General features: G+C 37.0%; 1 protein-coding gene across 2 annotated transcripts; it reads left to right on the top strand.

The window, feature by feature from the left end:
• The first annotated feature begins 4,437 nt into the window (after positions 1-4,437).
• Positions 4,438-23,018, top strand: LOC120539340 (solute carrier family 25 member 45). Of its 2 annotated transcripts, XM_039769327.1 has the most exons (7): positions 4,438-4,544; positions 9,690-9,757; positions 15,533-15,576; positions 17,551-17,622; positions 18,035-18,217; positions 19,222-19,486; positions 21,109-23,018. In XM_039769327.1, exons 2-7 carry the CDS (start codon positions 9,721-9,723, stop codon positions 21,375-21,377), a joined length of 870 nt encoding a protein of 289 aa, XP_039625261.1. In that variant the 5' UTR covers positions 4,438-4,544; positions 9,690-9,720; the 3' UTR covers positions 21,378-23,018. The 2 variants fall into 2 exon arrangements, with proteins under 2 accessions (XP_039625261.1, XP_039625262.1); XM_039769328.1 differs by lacking the exons at positions 4,438-4,544; positions 15,533-15,576.
• Positions 23,019-24,682: the final 1,664 nt, after the last annotated feature.

The raw sequence follows: 24,682 nt of genomic DNA on the forward strand, positions 1-24,682 counted from the left end.
GTTTGTGCCCAAGGTTATGGAGGTGCTTTGTATCCTTTTTGTAAATAAGTGCATATGACATAAATAATTCAGTAATACTTTAGACAGTGCATCTATTGGTCATATCTTACATTGTAACACAAACAAAAAACAATCAGATAGGTTATGTTAGTACACGCTTGTTGCCGCTCCTCTCTGCCCATGTTCACTTTATGCACTTTTTCTTTCTTTCATAGCTGTATGCTTTATTTTTTACTTATAGACTACTGTTTATTGCTCTGTTCATCATGGATCTGAGTTTCTGTTTTGATTTGTAGTTCAATTAAAATTGTAACTTCTGGGGCAATTGGTTTGAATCTGCTTTGCAGAATGAAATCATTTCGATTGTTTGATATCATATTTATGAGTAATTAGACTTTTTTAAAAAAAGATCTAATTTTCGGGAATATATGTTATGTATTTTTTACTGATATGCTGCATTTCAACCAGGACCATCCGCTTGTTTTTTTCTGTGGAGTGGTGCCTGCCTTCACTTGTGGATTCTTTCAGTTATATGGTAACCATCCCAACTTCTGTATTTCAGGATATTTAAGCACTGGCATAGAAGCTGGCATGAAAGCAGCTCTTTTATTACCATTTTGCATACACAGCACTTAGAGAGACACTTCTTCTGGAATCAGCTTTCCAGTGCAGACGTAGAGCAGTGTTTTTCAACTGGTGTGCCGTGGCACAATGGTGCACTGTGAGAGCTGCCCAGGTGTGCCTTAGAAATTATCGTGTTTGGACATGACAGGGAGATGCTTCTCAAGTGGTGAAAACCTGGTCAAGGAGGACATGACTTCCTGGAGAAGCTGGCATAAAAGCAGCTCTGTTATTACCGTTTTGTATACACAGCACTTAGAGAGCACCTCAGACACTTTTTCTGGCTGCTAGAGTCCCTCTGCCTGGCAGTATGGTTTCACAGAGATTGGGAATAATGGGCCTAAAAGCTGCCTTTGACACCTGGCCGGTGGAGTGAGGCAGAGAGGAGCAGGCAAAAGGACGAAATAGCTGGTAGATGTGTCCACATGAAGTCTGATCACAAACCTCCTGGACCTGGCATTTAGTGTCCTCTAAATGGATCATTGATCTATCCCTGTGTCAACCAAGTGCTCACTAAGAGTTGTGTCTGCGAATACTGATCTTGGAGCTGCTTTTTTCTGGATTCTCCAGTAGCCCTGCCCCTTCGGAAAGTTAATAATAATAATAATACCTTTTATTTATACAAGGCGCCTTTCAGAGAACTCAAGGACACCGAACAAACAAATAAATAAATAAATACAAAACACAATTATAAACAACTTAAAACATCAGAAAATCTAAAAATTAAAACCAAACAAAACCACTATAATTAGGAGGAAGAAGAAAAGCCATTTTAAACAAATGTGTTTTAAGTTTACATTTGAAAGATGAATATGATTTGATATTTCGGAGATCCGCAGGTAATGAGTTCCAGTGCTTGGGAGCAGAACGGCTGAAAGCTCTGCTCCCCATGGTGGTTAGATGGAAGGGAGGAACGGTCAGATGGGTGGAGGAAGAGGATCTAAGGTTACGGGATGGAATGGCAACATGTAGAAGTTCAGACAGATATGGAGGTGCGAGGTTATGGATGGCCTTAAAAGTTAGTAGCAGAATCTTAAAATCAATACGAAACTTGATCGGGAGCCAATGAAGCTGCTGCAAGACCGGAGTAATATGGTGAAAAGATGGGATTCCAGTGATGATACGTGCTGCAGAATTCTGGACTAACTGAAGCTTGTGAAGAGATTTATTAGGGAGACCAAAGAGGAGTGAATTGCAGTAGTCCAGCCGAGAAGTGACAAGACTATGAACAAGAATGGCAGTAGTATGAGGAGTGAGGGAGGGACGAATGCGATTAATATTACGTAAGTGGAAGTAAGCAGACCGTGTGATGTTATTAATGTGACATTGGAAAGATAGAGTACTGTCGAGGATGACACCCAGACTCTTGACCTGAGATGATGGGGAAACAACAGAGTTATCAATAATAAAAGAAAATTATTGGTTTTGGATAATGATGATTTTGAACCAATGAGGAGAACCTCAGTTTTGTCACTGTTTAATTTAAGAAAATTTGAAGAGAACCAGGATTTAATTTCAGAAATGCAATCAATAAGTGAGGGTGGTGGAAAAGAGGAGGTGGGTTTACCAGCAAGGTAGAGCTGGGTGTCATCAGCATAACAGTGAAAATTAATGTTATATTTGCGAAAAATATTGCCAAGGGAAGAAGGTAAATAATAAAGAAGAGGCCCCAGGACAGAGCCTTGGGGCACACCAGAAGTAACAGCGGTGGGTTGGGATGTGAAAGTTTTAAGCTGTATGAACTGAGTGCGGCCTGAAAGGTAAGATCTAAACCAATCAAGTGGAGTGTGAGTAATGCCAATCAAAGATAATCTATTAAGGAGAGTGGTATGACAAATAGTATCAAAGGCCGCACTCAGATCAAGAAGGATGAGAATAGTGATTAGACCAGAATCAGCAGCCATAAGGAGGTCATTAGTAATTTTAACAAGTGCTGTTTCTGTACTATGAAGGGGGCGAAAACCAGACTGGAACTTCTCATATAGATTATTGTGAGACAAGTGGGTGTGAAGTTGGATAGCTACTATTTTTTCAAGAATTTTGAAGATAAAGGGCAAGTTAGAAATGGGGAAAATTATTGAAATTAGTAGGATCACAACCAGGTTTTTTTAATATTGGGGTTATAGCAGCAGTTTTGAAAGATGAGGGAATAATACCAGTAGTAAGAGAAGAGTGAATGATGGCAGAAATAAGAGGGACTAGAGAGGGGAGGCAGGCTTTAACCAAAACTGTAGGCAGGGGGTCCAGCTGACAAGTAGATGACTTGGATTTGCAGATGAGATCTGAGATTTCACAGGAAGTGGGAAGCTGGAAAGAAGAGAAAGAGTGAATAGGTGAGTGTAGTTCAGCAGAAATACAGAAAGGATCTGGACCAAGGTGCTGATGTATCTTTTGGATTTTCTCATTGAAAAAAAGTTGAGCCCATGTATGGGATTTCATTTTTCTGTGGTTTCGTAGAAAAGTGGTGTGCCTTGGGATTTTTTTGGTTATAAAAAGTGTGCCGCCACAGAAAAAAGGCTGGGAATCACTGACTTAGAGTACTAAGACAATCAGTGATAAATTACCCCCAGGCTTATACTGAAGTCTTCCATTTTCCAGTGTTTCCTTTTGTTTGATCATCTTTAAGAAAGCATGGAAACTGTTGTGGAACACAGACAAAACAATAAAGGGACTATGTATTAACGTAAAGCAGTAATGTATATTATGACAGCACAAGTGAAGACATGTTTTTAAGAAAACACTTACTGCAAGAAGAAGAAGGTGTTAATGTCTAATATTAGTTTCCAGTGTTATTAATTTCATATTTTTTGGTGCTATTATAACTTTTATACCCATCTGAAAATTTTGTTAAGCACTTTGAGCATGGGAAGAGCACTATGTAAATAAAATACTGTACATTATTATTATTATTATTATTATTATTATTATTATTGGAGTGAATAATAACATGTAGCACCTAAAGTGTTGAAGTGGTATTTTGTAAGGCTTATTAAGACCAAACAAAACATTTTTTTTTATATAGCAGTAACTGTCAAATAAATGTTCCTTGGCAGCCTTTGGAGTTTTACCAGTGTTTCTTGTTCTTGTACATAGTGTTCTTTATCAGGTTAACTCAGTTCATTTTAGTGAAATAGTAGTATTGTCAAGTTTGCAGAGCACAGTGGAATTCTCAGTTGCATGGTAGACCGTCCAACATTCCACCACTCCCCACAATAAACGAAATGTTTTGCACAATAACTTTTAAGGTCGACGTACTGTATTTCAGTGAACAAAATAACAACCTATTTAATTCTGTTGTCTTGTAAACTTAAATACAGACAGCATTTGCGATAAAAATATGGGGATCCTGAAACTTTTAATGTGTATGGTTGTGCGTAATTTTAGAATAGATTACTGTAGATCAGGTATACTTTATTAATCCCATGAGGAAATTCATATGCATACTGCAATAGAACCATAAAAAAGGACTGGTATTCCGGCCAAAAATGCAATAAATTAATCGATCGATAAATGAGTAAAGAAAGAAAGAAAGAAAGAAAGAAAGAAAGAAAGAAAGATCTTTCAAAATGGTATTTAAAAATGAACATTTAAATGCTTCTCTTGATTGTTAACAATTTATCTTTGGCGCTTCGAGTGTGTTCTGATGCGCATCTTTCGTTTATACCAGAACCTTCCTCTGGTCAGTCCTTCAGAGGTTAACCACAAAGGTACAGGACCTCCCGACATCCTCCTCCTCCTTCTCTCTCATTCTCTCTCTCTCTCCTTCTTCTCTAGAACCAACGAACTGGCACACAGAGGAGGAGGCGCAGAAGGGAGGAGGAGGAGGAGGAGGAGGCGGGGTCTTGCTCGGTTTGGCATTATCGCATGTTATCTTGAATTTAGGACTTCGCTTGTCGGTCTTCGGGCTGCACGCCGGATTTATGGTAAGTACGTATTAGCAGACTTCGCTTTTACCGCACTATACACCCACTAGCCAATACAAGTGGCATCACACGCGGCGCATTTCTTAAAACTTCTGAAAATAAGCTTCTCATTGATAAGGAGCGTAGTGTGCAGTTTAGGGGGGAGAAGGCGGGGTTGTTTTCACAGGAATTTTCCCTCATCCAGTTTAAGCGACTGCTCAGCATTCGTGTAACTGTGCATTTAACCACCATCATTTCAATAGAAATTCGAAACCAGAAATTTGAAGGGATTTTAGTGCGTGTAATAATAATAATAATAATAATTAGACATATTCAGAAAGATATTCACTGAATGGGTATAAAGCAGCGTGACTGCTAGTTTTCTTTCCAACTGAAGACCAAACGTAATTGACCGTGCCTGTGTGATAATCTGTAATTCCTGTGATATTCACTGGTCATTTTGTGCATTTATCTGTATCTATTTCATAATTTTACAAAGTTCACTTTTTAAAGGGGCCGTGAAGCATTCACAAGTTTGAACCTGTGACGCTTGCTGCTTTTCATTGTCGAACTTTAGTATATGAATAGGCGTGATTTCCATGTGGCTGGTGCAACAGGGACAGCCATGCTGATACTTGATACTGCCTTTTCTAGAATTACATGACATACATGGCTTTTAGATGCTCATTTCAGGAGTGTTGCACTTTCTACGTGCTGTGACTGAAATGTCTGCAAATACCTTTAAATGAAAGTCTGCTTTGTGCACTTTAATCACCTCTGAGTTTTATGATTTGTAATTTTAAACATATATATATATAGTTGTGTGTTTGTGTGTATATATATATATATATATATATATATATATATATATATATATATAGGTGTGTGTGTGTATGTAAAAGGATGGAAAATAGTATATTAGAGGGTCAGCTCAGGTAGGACGATTTGGAGACAAAGTCAGAAAGGCGAGATTGTGTTTGTTTGGACAGGTGCAGAGGAGAGATGTTGGGTATATTGGGAAAAGGATGCCAAGGATGGAGCTGCCACAAAAGATGAAAAGAGAAAGGCCTAAGAGAAGGTTCATGGATGTGGTGAGATAGGACATGAAGGTGATGGGTGTAACAGAACAAGATACAGAGGACAGAGAGATATGGAAAAAGATGATCTGCTGTGGTAACCCCTAATGGCAGCAGCTAAAAGATAAGAAGATATAAGGGTGGAAACAGATTTTAAAAATGAACTAATTAATCACATAAATTTATTTAATTAATTGCGATTAATCTAACAATAAAACATGTAATTATTAAAGTAATACATAAATCATGAAGTAAATACACAATGAATCATCTATCTATCTTAACACAAAGGAATTAAAAAAATGGCAAAGTTTAAACTTAAACCTGAACATTTAACCAAATACTAGTTGAGCAAGTACAACCTGAATCTGAATGCCTTCCCAAAAGGTAAGTTGAAAAGAAGGCAATAAAAAAACCAGGCCAATGCCAGGAGACATGTTGGGCATTCATCTGCTGAAGGCCAGTGGGCAAACAAGTTGCCTCTGACCACAGGTCAGTGTAGTGAGGCAGAGAGAGGACCGCCTGTATGAGTGGGCAAAGGGACAAAGCAGCTGGGAAAAGCGTCCAAAGTACTCACTAAGTGCTGTGTCTGCGAATGGTAATCTCTGAGCTACTTTTTTTTGCTTCCCCCTGTCTCACACCTTTGGACAGTTTAGCACGTCTAAGACAGGGGTGGGCAATGTCAGTCCTGGAGAGCCGCAGTGGCTGCAGGAGTGTGCCTTGGAATTTTTTTTTTGGAAGACATACCTACACCTTTGCTCCTGACACAGTAAAAAATATCTTTGTTGCTGCTGCCTCACTTAAAAACTACTTGGATGGTTATTTGGCATTCTTTATATACATTAGTGAACATACAGCAAACTGAAATAATTAGTAGGGATAATCGATATTCTTCTGTTTCACATGAATTTTGGATTTATATTAGGGTGGTCAACACTGTAACATACCTGGCATACCAATGAGTTAAAAAGAGAGGTATTAGAGCAGGGGTATTGAATTAAAATTTAAAGAGGTCTGACAAACAACATTTTCTCCTATCAAAAGTCAGAACCTCATGTTTGCGCTATGATTCAGATCCCTATATATGTAGTCATTGCATTTCTATAAAAAATAAACAAACTGTACTTACCAAAGCATTTCAACAATATTTATTTTCCATTTTCAGTAAGGATTTTAAATATCTAAATTCTTTGAATTTAATTGGCCTTTTATTTGTGCGGAATATAAAGAGCTATATTTAACATAACATATAAAGCAAATTAACAACTCTTTTTAATGCAAAATAAAAGTAAACATATCACATTCACATTTTATGTAAAAGAAAACAGAACCATCTGAATAAAACTAAAAGTGTATTCCTTTACAGGTGTGTCCCATCAGAAAATTATTTTTTTATGTTGCCCCAAAGTCCATGGTACAGTAATTGAACATTCATTTGCATGCTGCTGGGCTTTAAGTGGATGTGAAAGAACTCTGGTGGATCTGTCATAGTGAGCTATCAGTTCAGTTATTTTACGTGCCCTCACTTCGGACTGGCACGGATATGTTTGCACAAACGATCTGTTTTCTGTCAGTTTCTGTCTGTTTCGCTTCACATTGCTACTTTTTACTAAAGCCACAGTTCCAGAGCAAGAGACAAACTGGTTTTGAACTACATGCAAGAAAAATGAACATACATTGCTTCGTCCATTAATCTTTGAAAGTTCTGTTGTCTGTGTCTACTTTCCATTTTTTGGAACAAGTAGCTCTTTTGTATCAGTTATTTCCTTCTGCGGCATCCACACATTTTACCCATGCATTGTAAGAAGTGCATTGATTCACTGTCTGTTGAGTTGCACACATTGATGTATGCACCTCAAGAAGGAAAAAAAAAAAATTCATATATTTTTTTTAAGGTCAGGATTGCCTTAAAATATTTTATCCTCCAGTGACTAATTAATGGATAGATAGATTAGATAGATATATAACACTTTATTTGTCACAATGGGGAAATTTAAAAACATTTTTGTCCTTGTCATCTCCTCTACTTCTATCTCTAGCGGATCCAACGCGCATCATACAACTGAGCCTACTTTCTAAATCAGTTTGTTGATTTGGTGGATCTTTCCTGAAATGATATTACTAGCCCTGCACACTACAGCATAAAAAATCACAGAGTTATAGAAAATGCAAAGCATGTCACTACTCACGTTAAAGTTGCATAGTCTCCAAGGAAAAAAGTCTGCTCTGCCCTTTATTATATTCTGTAGTTTCTCTGTGTTACTGGACCAGTGAGTTTAGCATATCATTATGGACCAACATGTCAATTTCTATCAATCATTCCTCTTTGTATTTTTGTCTCACTCCCCACATAAGCACTGAAGTCTCCCAGTAGGACTAGAACATCAGGAGGTGGTACACTTTCATGCATTATAACCACTGTCTTGAAGAAGGTTGAATAGTTGATAGGTGCAGACAAACAAGCAATATGTGGTATGGCAGGTCCACAGCTTCAAAAAAAAAAAAGGGCCGTGATTTAAATCCATAAAGCCGTGTCACTCTCCGTGGGCACGATTGCACGTCTGCAGGGAGTTAATGAAGTAGTTGGGGCGAGTCGCACCTGCGGGTGTGATCATTCTCAATTGCTTCATTGGCTTCCTGTGGCATGTGATTAAGGCGCTATGCCCACGGAGACAAGTGTGTATATATACTGGCCGGCACAAACGGGGAGGAGGAATCAAAGACAAGAGAAATCAAAGAAAAGGAATCAAAGATGAGAGAAATCAAAGAAATGGAAGGAAAGATCGAAAGAGGTTAAAAGACATGAAAGGCAGTCTTAGAGGGACGATCTGGCCACCTGAAAGGAGGAAGCAGTTTGAGCTGGAGCCCCGCGAAGGAGCATTGACTATGGTGCTCTAGGGGCTAGTTGGCCCCACTGAACATTTGGGTGGAGTGTGGCCAGCAAGGCAGGTGCCCTCCCTAGGCTTCCGAGGTGCTACCACATGAACGCGAAGGAAGAAGGGAGGAGAGCTGACCTCGGACGGTCTGGCCATGATGCCTGGAGGCAGCCTAGACGGATGTTTGCCGAAAGGAGCTTGTGGCTGCTGAGTCTCCACTGGATATGCAAGCAATGGGTGAGCTGGGGTGAATGAGAAGGAGGTGGGCTGAGATCAGGAGGAGTTAGTCTGCATTTTAACCTCGGATTTTTAACAGATTTATTTATTGATTTTTTTCACCCCCACTTTTCACAATGATTTTTTTGGATTTATATATGTACTGTTTTAGAACACTGCACAATGGACACCTTTTTGGTTTTACTATTGTTTTCACTGGTTTTTAAATAAAAGCACTTGAGCACTTTTTCCACCATCCTCTGGCATCATCTGAGAATGGTCCTCATTTGTCAACTCATCTCGGTCATAACTATCGACGGTGTTGGTTCAGCAGACTCCCATGTGGGAAGAGGGAGTCTGTAGGGGACTGGCATAGTCACACAATACACCAACATTTGCACCTCATTGACATTATCATCCTAAGCAGGAGAGACCTCCATATTTGAAGAGGGCTGATTCCAGAAACAAAACTGTGCCTAAGAGTTCAGGTAAACTGTCTCTAGGGAATTTCAGTCTCACACATGAACCCTGTTTCCTACGCCACCAATAAAGTGACATTCAATATTACTTTTCCGTCACCAAGGTTAACAAAAGCTTAGTGTGTTTTATTGAAGAATTCATTTTGAACAGTCTTAGTTAAGTCTTATTGTCATGTCCTTGCATGTCCCGTTGCCTGTATTTTAGATGATTTCCCGATGCCAACTTGTATTTCTCAGTTAAGTTGCACTCTGCTAACTGTTGTGTTGCTACATCAGTAATGCAAGATTGGGAGGAAAACCAGTAAAATAGGAGGGGAACCCATACAGGCACAGGGAAAATGTACAAACTGAAAACAAACAGGTTTGGTGATTTCAAGACAGGACGTTTAATCTATAAGGCAGCAGCATTAACCACAGGGTTAGTGTGTTGTTGTATCTGCATTGATTTTTTCTTCTTCTTACAGTTAACTTCTGTTTCTGCTAAGGTTATATAACTTTTCCAATGTGTTTTCATTTTAGTAGATGCATCTATCTGGCCAATTAATGAAGAATGCCTTTCGCTGAGTTCATAGCAGGATGGATATCTGGTAAGTCAAAGTTATTGAAATAACAATACTTAAAACCAAAGGTGAATGATAAAGATGCTACTCTTGACCTCTGTAAAACTGAAGCTGTGAAGATCAATTAATCATTCTTTATTTTAGCACCTTTTGTAGTGACCACTACAACAAAAATGCCTTATAATGTTTATGTAATTTTTATTGTTATGATTTGCTTATTTTAATTGATTAGTGTTATCAATCAGTACCACAAGCTTATTGTAAACTAGCTGTGTAAGCTCGTACTGTGATAAGCCTGGGGCTCCTAGAAACTATTGAAATAGTCAGGAAAAAAAATTGATAAGCAGAGTCGGCGGTTTCGTTTTGCTGATGTGCTCGCACATCCCCCCCCACCCCCCTTGTCTGTCAGTGACTAGGTGAGTTTCTCTCTCCTCTGAGATTTTGTTTTGTTGACATGCTCGCTCCCTTGTCTATCAGTGGCTAGGTGAGTTTCTGTCTCCTCTGAGAATTTGTTTTGCCAATGTGCTCCTCTTGCTTGTGTATTAGCGGTTAAGTGTTTTTTTCTTTCCTTGGCGGTTTCACTTTGGCAACGGTGTTGCTTTCTATCAGTTTCATGCTGTAGCCTCTTACTACTTTCTTCTTCCAACTTGTTAACCTGCCTTGCTGGCTCTTTGAGCTTCATGCTGTAACCTTGCATTTCCAGGCCGCCTTGCACTTCTGTGCCCGACAGACAGACACACACACACTTCCACACGTAGACGTTTATATATAAGATAAGACATCTTTTGTGAAGAAGACAGTTCCTCAGAATGTTAACAAAAACAAAATTTCAAGTATTGACAATTGAAAACACTTTATATTCTAAAGGTAAAATGCAGATTTTTTCCTGAAATTTGATTCTTTCCATGATTCTTTGATGTAACGATCCATAAAATAATTGCCATTAAAAATCAATAAACATGAATAGATGCTCCTTGGTTTGGACCGCTGTATGTTTTCAATGTACTCAGTCTATTTGTATTTCTCCTTTTAACTGTACTTCTTAGTAGAATATTTCTTTGCACACTTTTCTTATAATATTTGTTCTGTTTGCACTGGAGAGGGTAGAATGTTGATGCCTGACGCATATGATTGATGTGCTCCTTGTGTTATTGCAGGCTAGTGACTTCCACATTTACTCTGACATGACCATTGACAGTTGCCACAGTATGAACAGTGGTTAAGAGGCCAACATCTTTCTTGTCTTTCTATTTCATTGCTATCATTTTGCCTTTTTGCAATGCAACCCGCAGCAACTTTACACAATAGAAGTGACCATGCATATCACAGCATTTCAGTCATACAGTGCGTATGTATCAATTTTACTGTCTGATCTGATGACCACTTCACACTGGCAACACTGTCACTTAAATTCAACTAATGGTTAATTTACAATTTGTTCTAAAACTGAATTTTCAGCTTCTTGTTTACACCCCAATGTGTTTTGGTTGAAGGCTGTCTCTCATTAATATTGATTGATATTGAAATGGTAAAACATAGAAATATTAATGAATTCTCTGCAGTATAATGTTGTTTTATCTACTAGATAACAGCAAAATACTGTCTCCAGAGTTATTTGAGCTTTACACTATAAAGTGGATCATTGAACGTCACCCCATGTCTGACTTGGGCAAATCTGTGATTACGTAGAATTCTACTGATGTGTCATACCTGCTGTTAACACCAAAGAGGTTAATCAAACTTTTTAATTTTTCAGACAGTGTTTTAGTATTGAGTAGGTGAGCAAAGAGACATAATTATGGTAATTTTGTCAACTAGTTTACTTTGTAATGCTCTTACAGAGATTCTTTCTTCTTAAGAATACTTCAAAAATAAACTGCAGGCTTAGACTTTATTTAACTTTATACTATAGTACTAGGGTGTTGTATCGTGTTAGCCATTATGAATGTAGAGAAAAGTCAAGCAAAATTACACCTTTTATTGGCTAACTAAAAAGATTACAATATGCAAGCTTTCGAGGCAACTCAGGCCCCTTCTTCAGGCAAGATGTAATACAGAAACTGAAGTTTCCTGTGTTTATATCCACACACTAGGACAAGAAACAACAATGGTAAATCTTTAAATGAAAAATCTTAAATGTAAAAAATTAATAGGTTCATTCAGGCTAAGATTAATTAAACAGGAGAGAGAGGAACAATGTATGGTCAAGATCTTTGGATAAGATAACTGTCCAACAAAGTCCTTTGGCATTTGTGATGAGTTTTTCAAAACAATGTGGGTCTGTAGACAGGTTATCAGTGTCAGTCTGAGAGATGCAAACAGTCCTCATACAGTCCTGGCTATAAAACTCTTGTCCTTATTCAACCCATGTTGTAATGGATTAAATTTTAATATGAGTTTAACTTCCCATTCTTTTCTCTCTTGCTGCGTTTTGAAGTTGCCCATAAGCACTGTGACTTTAAAGTCCCTCTCACAGTGTCCATGGCTGTTGAAGTGGGCCGCTACAGGAACATCTGTGTTGCCATTTTTAATGTGGAATCTGTGTAAATTCATTCTCCGGCAGAGTGTTTGTCCAGTTTCTTCCACATAGAGTGCAGTGTCAGGACATTTCATGCAGAGAATTAGGTAGACAATATTAGATGATCTGCAGGAAAATGATCCCTTTATGTGATGTTCAAGTCGGCAGTTTGGTATAACTACTACGGTGTAGTAGATGTGGGCACACGTTTTACATCTTTCCTGTAGGCAGGGAGATGTGCCATTTTCTGTCGGTTCTTTTAGGGAGTTTCGGACAATTAGTTACTGCAGGTTCGGCAGTTGTCTGTATGCCAGGAGGGGAGGTTCAGGAAATACATTTTTCTGTGTTTTGTCTTTGTTTAGCATTGGCTGAAGTTCTTTTATAATTTTTCGAAGTGTTTCAAGATGTGCTTTTAACTTTATACTGACACTTATTTTTGTGTTCACTGCGTATGCTGGCATTCACCTGTTGTTGACCTTATTTGTTACTAATCACCTCAGTAGCTGTTGAGACTGCATCTGCTGCGTGGTTTGTGTGCTGTTTTCTTGTTTGTTCCTCGTGTGTTTTTGCTTGCCCTCTGCTTTACTTTTTTTCCCTTCCATTTACTTCTCTAATCCCCTGTAGCTTTATAGAGCTGGAGAAGTGAAGAAAGCCCTTGCAGGTCACTTCTTAGGATTTGTACTGGGTGAGGTTACAATTCATGTGTTCTGCAAAATGATGTCATTGATATAGACAAAGTATAAAGGACCAGAAGTTGAAGAACAAAACTAAAAGGATATGCATTGTCAGAACAGGAAGAACAGATAACAACTGTCAGAGCCAGATATAGGAACCGATTATGTGAACCAAACAAAATCTGAAAATGATATAAAAATTTGATATCCCTAAATCTATTAGAAGATAAAATATTCAACATATTGGACAGGGATTCTAGTGCAATTTCAGACCTTTAGGATCCTAGCCACAAGTGATGGTGTCTTGACAACCAAGTCACAAAAACACAGTGTTTGTTAAATACCAAGATGGTGTGTAGCAATCAAAATATAATGATAAATATTACTTATAATTCATGAGACTAAAATGAAACAGACAAAGGTAAAACTAGATGAAACATAATTTAGGGAGAGTGAAAAAATACATAGTTCCCAGAAGAAATGTATTATGCCACATAATGTTTTACAATTATGCTATCACAACATGGGGCATGTTAGGTTAACCGTTCAGACTGTACTTCTGTTTTCTAGTCTTTTTCATTTATATGTCATTTCCCCTGATCCCTTGTTTGTCTGCTCTCTGAGTTTTTTTGTGATTTTGCCTGGCATTTTGTTGTTCAGAGCTGTCAGGTGTTCCATTTGAAAGTACCGTACCTAAGAGTACATTTTAAGGCACCGACTGCCATAGCCAGGGAGCTGTTGCATTACCTATGTTAGCAAGTGCTTATCGGCTACCTTTTGTGCTCCACTCTTCTTAAGTGGTTAGTGTTTTTCATCATGTTTGCCTTTGGACTCCCTGGATTTGAACTTTTGTTCATGGATTAAGGATATAGTATTTTGGATGTGGACTAAGAATTACTTATGAATTCTTAAAAATCACTTCAGTTTCATTTTTTTCTATGGGTGTCTCCTGACTCACCAGTACAGGAAAACCCTAACATGATACACCATTTGTTGATCCTAATGTCTAGTTATGCAAAACATCAAGCTTTTGTGGTCCTCCCCTATGTTTGGGCCCAACTTTTTAGGCCATTGATGGGCCATATTTTAAGCAGGAAACGACACTGTTATGGTAAAGAGTAAACCAATTGGTGTCTTCAGCAAAAATGATCAGAAGGACTTGAATATATGCATGCCACATTAACTGACTCAGGGTTTCATCCCTAATGGCACTTAAGGGGTCAATGTTACTTCTTTTCAAAAAACCTGGGGAATGGGGATGGGTAATATAAGCATATGGAGTGTCAAAATGTGCAATTTTGAGGTTAGTTATCACCGGTCTGATAATGTTTTTGATGTTCAATTAATTCTTTACTGGTGGTCCTAGCCCTCTAAGAGCCAGTTCCAGAAGATTACAAATAGCAAATTTCAAACATAAGCATTTTAGACTACGTCAAGGTCAGGGATTATGAATATGATGTTATTTAAAATTTTTGATACTTTACTGAGGATGTAGCAGTGTATGGGCCTCTATAGGAGGGAGAAAAATTACAAATTTCTATTATAATCGAGGATATTTAGACTTTGAACTTTTAAATGGAAGCACACAATTTAATATCTTTAAATATAAAATTACTGTTGTTTATTATGTACTTCTAACTCAGTAAGTAAATCATTACAATTAGGGTAGCTCATGCCAATTCATTTTTTTGTTTTCTTTTTTTTTTGACATAATCCACATTTAGTTGTTTTTTTATTTAGATTTTTGGAATATTTAATTTTAACATTTGCATTTATTTTGAGACTTTTTTACATTTTAAAATTCTTTATTTAATTTACTACATTTACTACATGTAATGATAAAGTTTTATGTTTTTTGATGTTTTTTTATCTTCTCTGTAGAGTAAACAAGTAGCAGCAACACAATGTTAATTTTTTGTGCCAGTCGATTCCTGATGTAGTTGTCAATGAATGTAAAGCAGAACGTGTCTTCGTTGCAAGAACCTAGTTTACATGGTCTTGAACAAAATGTTCTCAATTTATCAGGCAGAAAAAAAAACTATATTTAAGAGTTGTAAGATTTTCAATTATAGCAATCTTCATCTAATGTGAATTAGCAAAAACATTTGTTTTTGGACAATATTTGACAATATTCAGCTTGTTTGCCTGTATCACACTTTATCATGAGTGAGACAGACACAGGCTGAAGGTATAGCTGTGAGAACAAAAGTATATACACTTAAAGGTTATTTTTAAATCTTACACTTAAGTACAAAGAACAAAGGACAAGTTGACATAAGCTAGGCTACTTACTGGCTCCTGTGATAGCTGGGAGATGGAGGGGAGCTCATAGATCTGTTCTCAGTAATATAGGAGCAGCGGCGAACTCAGCAGATCAGCATCTAAAGTAAGTATGGACTAAGAGCATTCTAGGGGTACTGTAGAGGAAGTATTGTACATAAGCCCTGTAAATGAATATAAAACAACACAAGCCATGCAGAATAAAAAGACGAGTACTATTAATGCATAGGGGTTAAACAACAGAAATAAATACTGTAACTAGTTTCCTTAATAGAGGCAGCCTGCCCGTCTCAATAAATCAGTACATATTCTTATTTTATTTTTTTATAGGTGCTGTTGGTTTGGTTCTTGGACATCCTATGGACACCATAAAGGTTTTAGCTTTATTTAATAGTTTTCAGCATTAGTTAAACGTTCTTTCAAAGTTTTAAAGACCACAAATATATTTAGGAGATGTAAAATATTTAATTATTTAAACATCTTAATTTAATACATTTGAATTAGTAAAAACCTTTTGGCAGTGTGGGCAATATATGACAAAATCCAACTTGTTTAGTAGCATTTGTTACACTTCAATAATTTACTTATTACCTTTTTAAAATTGGCCTACAACATATTAGAACAATTACAAGAAATATGAAAGTAAATTTGCATGGAGATGTTTATAATTGATTAAGGCCATAATTCATTGCTAAAGCCTTAGGAGTGGACTTCAGTTTTGAGCCCACACCCCCTGAAATAAATGTAATGAGAGTTCTATCTGATTGATCACGGACAGGATTATGATTCATGTGCTTTCCCATCCTCCCAAGTTCATTCCTGGGTATGTGCCTGGTGTACAGTAAGCCAATTTTTTTTTTCTTCAGTCATCTTTAATTTACACCATTAAAAGAAAGAATAGTGAAGTATGAAATTTGACCAAAAATAAAGCTTGTGTTATGCTTTCAGTTGTGTCCCTCCAAAATACTAGTGTCAGGTTCATTTATTTCATAGAGAAGACCATATTTTATAATGTTACATGATAGCAACAGATTTGCACTTACACAGGAAGCAGAAGAGAAAGAGGGAATGTCAGACATGATTTGATGGCTGCTATTGTTGGAGTCACATGGGCAGATACAATGCTAGACAATTTTAATATTTTTTTTTTATGTATATAATCATTTTTCATTAATAGAGTTTCTGACTTTATTTTGCGAATTTGCCATTCTTTTCCTTGAATAGTAGTGCATTTTATGAAGTCCTTGACAGAGACATCTCTTAGCTTTAGTTCTAACAAAAGTTCTAACATTCATGATGAATACATGATTAGTTACAACATCTTAGATTTTAGCAAACATATGTCTATATGAAAGAACTTCGGAATAGTCATAAAGTGGGATAGGGTTACTTAGGGTCCTAGAACAATACAAAAAATATTAGATGAAGCCTTGCTGAACACATGTAGACCAAAAGAAAAAACCTAAGAATAAATGTATGCCTTCTGTTACAGTGAATATATGTAAAATACAGTGTTCTTTTTCTGTCCATTTCAGTTTTCTTGAGAAGTTAAAGGATTTAAACTGATGTCTGATAAAATGAAGGGAAACAGAGCCTTATATCCACTACCACATGAACCCATTCAAAGCGGACAATACTGCACTACTTAATTATTTAATAATTTAAGTGAATGGAACATTAAGTAGTCATATGCAAGTAATATATAGTGTATTACAATTAAATAATACAATTAATATATATAATAGATATATTTATATACCTGTGGCATAGCTTGCTGTCTCTCTGTTGAACCTGTCAGCACTAACCAATGCACAGATTCTGATTTCAGTGGCTTAGTATATCACCAAAGCAATCTTTTAGTTACAGTGCATCCGGAAAGTATTCACAGTGCATCACTTTTTCCACATTTTGTTATGTTACAGCCTTATTCCAAAATGGATTAAATTCATTTTTTCCTCAGAATTCTACACACAACACCCCATAATGACAACGTGAAAAAAGTTTACTTGAGATTTTTGCAAATGTGGAAAAAGTGATGCGCTGTGAATACTTTCCGGATGCACTGTATAGTTTTTACATGGAAAATGTTTTGTGTGTCCTTTACTATTCTGTGCACATTAGCAGTTCATTTTGATTCACATTACACATTGTTTTCTTTAAGCATTTTATGCCAATTAATTGAATATTATGTTTAGGCTTTGGACATTCACAGTATATACTATTAATTCAGATATCGTTCCATCTGTAGTGACATTTTTTTAATGAGTAAATAATAATTTGCATAATACAGAATACTGTTAAGCATTGTTATTATATTACAATAACAATGTAAATTTGCTCTTTTTCAGGTCCGCCTGCAAACACAGTACAAATATCATGGAATCATAGACTGCATCAAAAAGACTTATAAAAATGAAAGGGTTTGTTTTTTTTTTAATTCTTTACTACACAATGTAAAATCAGCCGTATTTGAAAAATTTACTGCATATACCTGTTCAGAAAGAGACAGCTTGATCATCTCTTTTCTTATTATTAGGTGGCCACTCTTAAACTTCTAGTTTTTAGTTTTTATCTTTAGCCTGAAATGTTCTGATTTTGACAGATAGGCAGCCATCAACACTTTTGACAGTGCTTATTCATGCTGAGGTAGTGAGCGTCCCAAAATAAGCAGATGACTCTTTGGTGGTCTGCTTTTCCTATCTGTAAGCAGCAGTGGACCAGTGTCATTCTGCCAGATACTGCAGGTTCAAAAAATGGAAGGATGGGTGAATGAAAGGTGTGTGAAGTAGTAAAGTGAAGTAACTTAAGACCTTCTTACTTTTTTAACCCCAGGTTCATGGATTTTTCAAAGGAATGTCCTTTCCAGTTTTTACTGTTGCAGTCTCTAACTCTGTAGCTTTTGGAACTTATGGCAACACTTTGGACTATTTAAGCCAATCATATCCCAGTAACAGCAACTTTCCACCTTCCTTCACAGATGCTTTTCTTGCTGGTTGCTTTGCTGGAGCAACTCAGGTGGGTTTCATTTAATAAGATGCTCTGTTATGTCATCGTCAATGCAAGCATAAAGATTTAGTTGCTAATAACCCAAAGTGTTGCTGCATTTCTTTTAGACCCATCACCAACCTAAAGTACCTTGAATTTTGACTTGCAGAAAGGGCTTTCCTTTGCTACAAAATACTGTGGGGATCCAGGTTTAAAGATATGTCCAGGCTTTTGGCTGAACAGTGGAAAGATGCTGTTAACCACCTTGAACCCGGACACAGACAGACATGGACTCCAGATGTCTAAATGCATGCCCGTTTAGTTCACATGACACACATAGTGCACAGTACTCCCAATATTGCTCACAGTCCTTTTGCATTTCTTTCCTTTTGCCAGCTCTACTCCTCTGGCCGCAAGCTCCATCCTCTTCCACCCAACTCCGGCTCTCTGAATGGAGTGAGGTGGCCTCTTTTATACTGCACCCAGATGTTGTCCAGGTGCTTCCTGATCTTTTTCTGGCAGCACTTCCTGGTGTGGCGGAAGTGCTGTCTTCCAGGGCTCCATAATTATTCCAAGCTCTGTTCCCAAGGCCCCATGCAGACCAGTGTGTAACAGGGAAGATACTGCCCTTCTCCCAGTCCTTCCCTTTTTCCAGCTTTTCAGTGGGGCAAGGTCCCTGGACATCTGTCACAACATCTTATGGCCAATTTGGGACATCATTTTTCTTTCTTTTTTGTTCTTTTTGCTTTCTAACATATACCAAAGACTGGAAAGGTCTGCTTTTCTGAAAGCTTTTCTGGGTTCATCATAGTGAACACAAATGAAAGCTCCTTTAGTACAAAATGTCTATAATTGATATTTCCACTCATAATGATTAATTGGTAGATGTTTTTTTGTCAAACCTCCTTCACTTTCACATTACCGTTTGACTTGTTTTAAATGATAAAAGTAAAGTGTTTTGTGAGTTGGAGGGGTATTGCATTGAAAAATACTGAATGACTTGCTGGATAACTTTGCTTCTGTTCTGTCTGCAGCTTTTAGTGTCTGCACCAGTTGACCTGGTAAAGGTTCGTCTCCAAAACCAGACACACCCTCATCAATCTGTACATACAGCATGTGTTACTTCAAAGTACAGAGGTCCGGTTCACTGTGCAGCCACCATACTGCAACAAGAGGGCATTCAGGGGCTGTACAGAGGGCTTGGTGCTTTAGCCCTACGAGATATCCCTTGCTTTGGCCTCTATTTTCTGCCTTATGAACTTATCTGTTATGGTATGACTGAGGCAGGCCAACAACCAGGTTAGTAATATTAATATATTCATGGAGAACAGGAGGGTTGTCTTTTGCTGTTTGTTTCTTACTTATTTTTTGGCAAAACACTGCAACTTGATTAACCAAGTGTGATAGCCATTTCCTTTTTTTTATTAGCCAAAGTCCTTTGGATAGGAATCGAATAAATATGTTGCTTTTGATAAGTTGAAATGGGCAGTTTTAGATGGTGACCATCTTGGACCAGTCCCAGTTATACTCTTTACTAAGGTGTTCAAGATATAATCGAAACCTTTTCAGCCTGGACCTGAAAGAGGTGTCCAACAGTGCTGATTTTGTAAATGGCCAAAGAGTACCTTTGTCTGCTTTTGTATTAAAATATATGAATATTTGTTTTCTAGCATTTGTCATTTATAGCGTTTATTTCTTATTCTAGAACCACTTAAAGATGAAAACCTCAAAAGTAAAGCACTAAATTATGACTGCATTTCTAAGTCTGAAGAACAATAAACCTATACAGATTCTTAGATAATCAACATGTATTGAGACTTCATACACTGTGGTCAAAAGACAGGCAGGACATCTCTCTCAAAGATGACCAAGGTCTGGCTGGTTTTTAACATCAACAACAAAAGAAATCATTTACAATGTAGAGCGGACACTGAACAGATTAGTTGTGGGACAGCTGAATCCAATCTTCTTGAGTAATTAAATATGAACAAGGGATGTGCACTTTGGGTGTTCAAAATGTTGACTCCTGAAATGAGGCATCCCTGCATTCAGTGTTGCAAAGAGAATCCCCAGCTAATAAATTTGGAATGGGAGAAACATAAGAGGATGAAACTTGCATATGCCACTAAAACCTAGAGTTGGTACAACAGTTAAAACAGTGCATAATTCTGCGTGATGATGTTGGTATATTTTGTGTTGACTACATGCTATCAAAATGTCTTGCATGGCTATCTACTGTGGACCACCAGAAAAAAACTGGTGAGGAAAGCTGTCGATTATTCTGCACTTCACGACAGTGTTCTGACTGCACAGATTGCAAAGGCTACTGAAAGGAAACTTTGGATTAAAAATATTTCACCTTTGTTCTCTAGACTTGGCCTTCTGTGACTGCTACCTCTACGTGTATCAGAAGGGGTACGCTTCATGGGACATATTAAGCCAAAGATGCTGATGTGAAGTGGGCTACAATAGAATGGTTGCACAAGCAAGACAAACATTTTATATGAATGGCACTGAAAAACTTTTTGTGTGTTTTAAAAAATGTTTTCGTGCTTTTGAGGATAATGTTGAAGATGAAATCTTTGTCACCCCTTTTGTACAGTTAAATAGTATTCTTTTGAAAGTAAATTGCCTTTATTTACCCAAAAAGAAAAAACAGAACTTAAAAGATGAATAAAATGTATTGAATTTAAAGGTAATGTTTCTAAAATTTAGAAGAATTAATTTAGTTTTGGGATGAAAATGTTAATGTCAGATCTGATCTCCTGATTGGCATCTGCATGCTTTACATGGAGAAGTGCAGAAAATGGTCATGATAATAAAACAAGGTCCTACTCTGTCACTATATAAATTTACTTCTCCATTATATGACTGACTAAATAAAATCACAATTGCGTGACTTTGCTTTTCTTTCTAATCAGGTACCCTGGCAGTTCTGGTCGCTGGAGGCTGTGCTGGGGTGATCACATGGGCTTGTGCTACACCAATGGATGTAATAAAGGCCCGCCTTCAAATGGATGGCCTTGAGGGCTGTCGGTACAGAGGCATTCTGCACTGTGTGACAGACAGCATACGGACTGAGGGATTTTCTGTGCTTTTTCGAGGACTACTGCTTAACAGTGTGAGAGCCTTCCCTGTCAATGCAGTTACGTTCCTCAGTTATGAGACCCTTTTAGAAATTATAAAGTAAAAAAATTACATTCTTAAGCCCATACAGTCCAGTTCAGAGTCTCAGAAAGACCTGAGCTTTCCTAGCTGTAATGGGTACATGGACAGGACAACACTCCATCAGAGGACCCACTCAGTTAAGTTGAATGTATTTAGGCATGTGGAAAGAAAAGTGAAGGACCAGGAGAGAAACCTACACTGCCATGATGACAACATCCAAATGGCATATGGACTGCATTTGGGGGAGAGATTTAAATCTAGGATGTTTAATTGGTGAAGCAGTAGCACTACACAGTATGCCACCCCATGACATTTCCTATGAAACTTTAATTCACCATGTGGTCAGGTTATTCATATTCCAATTAAATTTCAAAGCAAATCTATTTTTTTAATTTGAAATTTAAGTTATGTGTTAGTAATGTGATGAAGGAACAACAGGCAATTCTAGTGAAGAATTAACTGGGAAAAGTGTTGTATTAGATGTCAAACAACTTTGGGTGCTACACTTGAATGTTCACATTTTTTCTTTTCTTGGACAAATCATCTGTCTATACTTTTAAGCAAAAATACTAAACATGATCCAAATTGCCATGCAGTCTTTTTCCCTACTACTTGATTATTTTTATTTTAAAATTCCAGGGAAATCAGTTACTTTTGAAATTCTTGAGTGTTGTATAAAGCTTTATTTTTAAATAGATGGTAATTAATGGCACTTCCCGTTGGCAAAATAACGTTTTACTAGTATTGATGGCATTTCTATGATGTCTACAAATTTTTATCACTGTGATTTGCAGCAGGCCTTATGTACTGTATATAATAAAATGCAGACCTAGAAAAACATTACATAAATCCAGTATTGTTTTTATTGGCATGTATATGTGTAGAGAGCTATTAGGCTAAATATATAACACTGAACAGAGCAGAAGGCCAGAGTACACACACTATAATCGCCTGGCCACAGTGGGATTGCACATGGCTACAAGAGGTCTAAAATTAGAGTGGTTAAACTTTTTTTCAAAAGTAAGATCAATCACTTAGACCTCTTCTTGATATGCCTTTGCTTTTAAACTAAAGTGTTTTTAGTGTAGAATCACACTCTGCCGGCAAGTGAAAGTATGCAAGTTCTTCTAGCACTTGAGTTATCTCCATTTCTCGCCAGAACAAACTCGAAATTACAGAGCACATATCTGTATTGACTGATTGCAGTATGTATGATCCAACGCTCATCATAGAATGTTAATCATATTAACACCCTCATGCTAAATATGACTGGAAAATTGGAGTACCTTTGTGTTTTAAATAAATCTAGTAGATATGCTAGTTTTTGTACAATATGTTTCCTAAGCATGTAGTTTGAGCAGTTCAAAAGAGCAGTTTAAAATCTTTTTTCTGAAAAGTTTTCTTGTAGATTAAGGAAGAGACATTATAAGATAAAGAACAAATCCTTAAGTATTTATTTTACTCTTTAATTAATTTAGATGCATATGACAGATGATGTAAATATTTTATAAGATAAATATTTTCCAGAAGCTATCTGTTGTGATGAATCTAACATTTTAAATAAGCTTATTGCTTCAAAACTCCTTAATATATTGATACCTGTATGTTTTGCCAATGTGTGTATACTCAAATATTATACAATTAAAAAGATCAATTCATCCATCACTGGACCCGCTCACTCCAAATGAGGTTTGCAGGGAGATAAACCACAGGGGCTAATTAGTCTGCCACACCATTTAAAAGATGAGACCCTAAAACTGAAAACATAGCTGACCCCTACTAAAATACATTGAAGAGGTGGTTGCATAAAATACAAGTGTTTCATTTCCAGATTGTCTTTCTTGTGTATTATACAATAAAAGCAAACAAAGTGATTCTTCTGTAAAATGTCCAATGGATCACACAGAGTGGTATTACCATGAGAGAACAACACAAGATAATAGCACCTGATCTTATCTGAGAAAAACTCAGTCAGAGAAACTGACGAAAATCATACATTTTGATTAATTTTAACATTTTGTCACCCAGTTCAGTTAAATAATGCTTCTAGCTTGTATGTTTGCTGCCCAATAATAAAACTGAAAGTTGAGTAGAGCCATGCCACCTTCTGCCTTAGGTCTTTGTAGGGTCGCTCTTTGGATGCGTGAATGTTTTGAGTACCAAATAAATGAGGTTATGGTTGAATCTAATTGCTTAAAAAATGATTTATTGATGTATATTGGAATGTTTTGAAATAAAAACAGAAGCTTAGGAATGATATTCATCTTAACAACGTTAATTCTTCCAGCTAGAGTGAGATGAAGGGTTGACCATCTATGCAAGACTTGCTTAATTTTTTCCATACAGACAGTGAAATTTTGTTGATAAAGAGCTTTATACAGTATTTACTTGTGATATTTACCCCTAGGTATTTAAACTGATCTGCAATGGTAAAAGGGAAGGTGTCCAATCTAATATTGTATGCTTGAGAATTCACTGGAAAGAGCACACTTTTATTCAAATTAATTCTGAAACCAGAGATCATTTGAAATTCTGTAAGTGCTGTTACGACTGCAGGCACAGTATTTTGTGGGTCTGATATATACGGTACCATATCATCTGTATATAGAGAAATTTTCTGTTCAAGTCCTTCTCTGATAATCCCCTTTATCTGATAAGCATTTCGACAGTGAACAACCAGTGGTTCAATGGTGATTGCAAATAGCAGTGGTGACAAGGGGCATCCTTGTCTGGTGCCACGTTCTAGTTTAAAGTACTCTGAACAAATGTTAATACAAACTGAAGCTTCTGGATTGGTATACAGTAGTTTGATCCATGCACAAATATTTGGGCCAAACCCAAATTTTTCTAATGTAGTAAAAAGGTAGTTCCATTCAATCATGTCAAATGCTTTTTCTGCATTCAACGATAATAATATCTCTGGGGTGTTTGACTTTGCTGGTGAATATATAACATTAAACAGGCGTCAGAGATTGGAAGCTAAGTGTCTGCCTTTAATAAATCCAGTTTGAACTTGTGATATTACAGAAGGCAGCACTTTCTCCATCATTCTAGCTAAGACTTTGTAGAGTATCTTAACATCATTATTCAGAAGTGAAATTGGTTTGTATAATGCACATTGTAATAAGTCCTTATTTTGTTTAGGAAAGACGGTGATTAATGTTTGGCAAAAAGTTGGAGGTACCATTTGATTGTCTCTAACTTCTGTAAATGTTGCTAATAAGAGGGGAGCTAGCCGAGTGGAGAATTTCTTATAAAATTCTACAGGGTAGCCATCAGGGCCTGCTGCTTTCCCGCTTTGAAGTGACTTTATAGCATCTAGTAATT

Source organism: Polypterus senegalus, chromosome 11, assembly GCF_016835505.1.
Source record: "Polypterus senegalus isolate Bchr_013 chromosome 11, ASM1683550v1, whole genome shotgun sequence".
Classification (NCBI taxonomy): Eukaryota; Metazoa; Chordata; class Cladistia; order Polypteriformes; family Polypteridae; genus Polypterus; species Polypterus senegalus.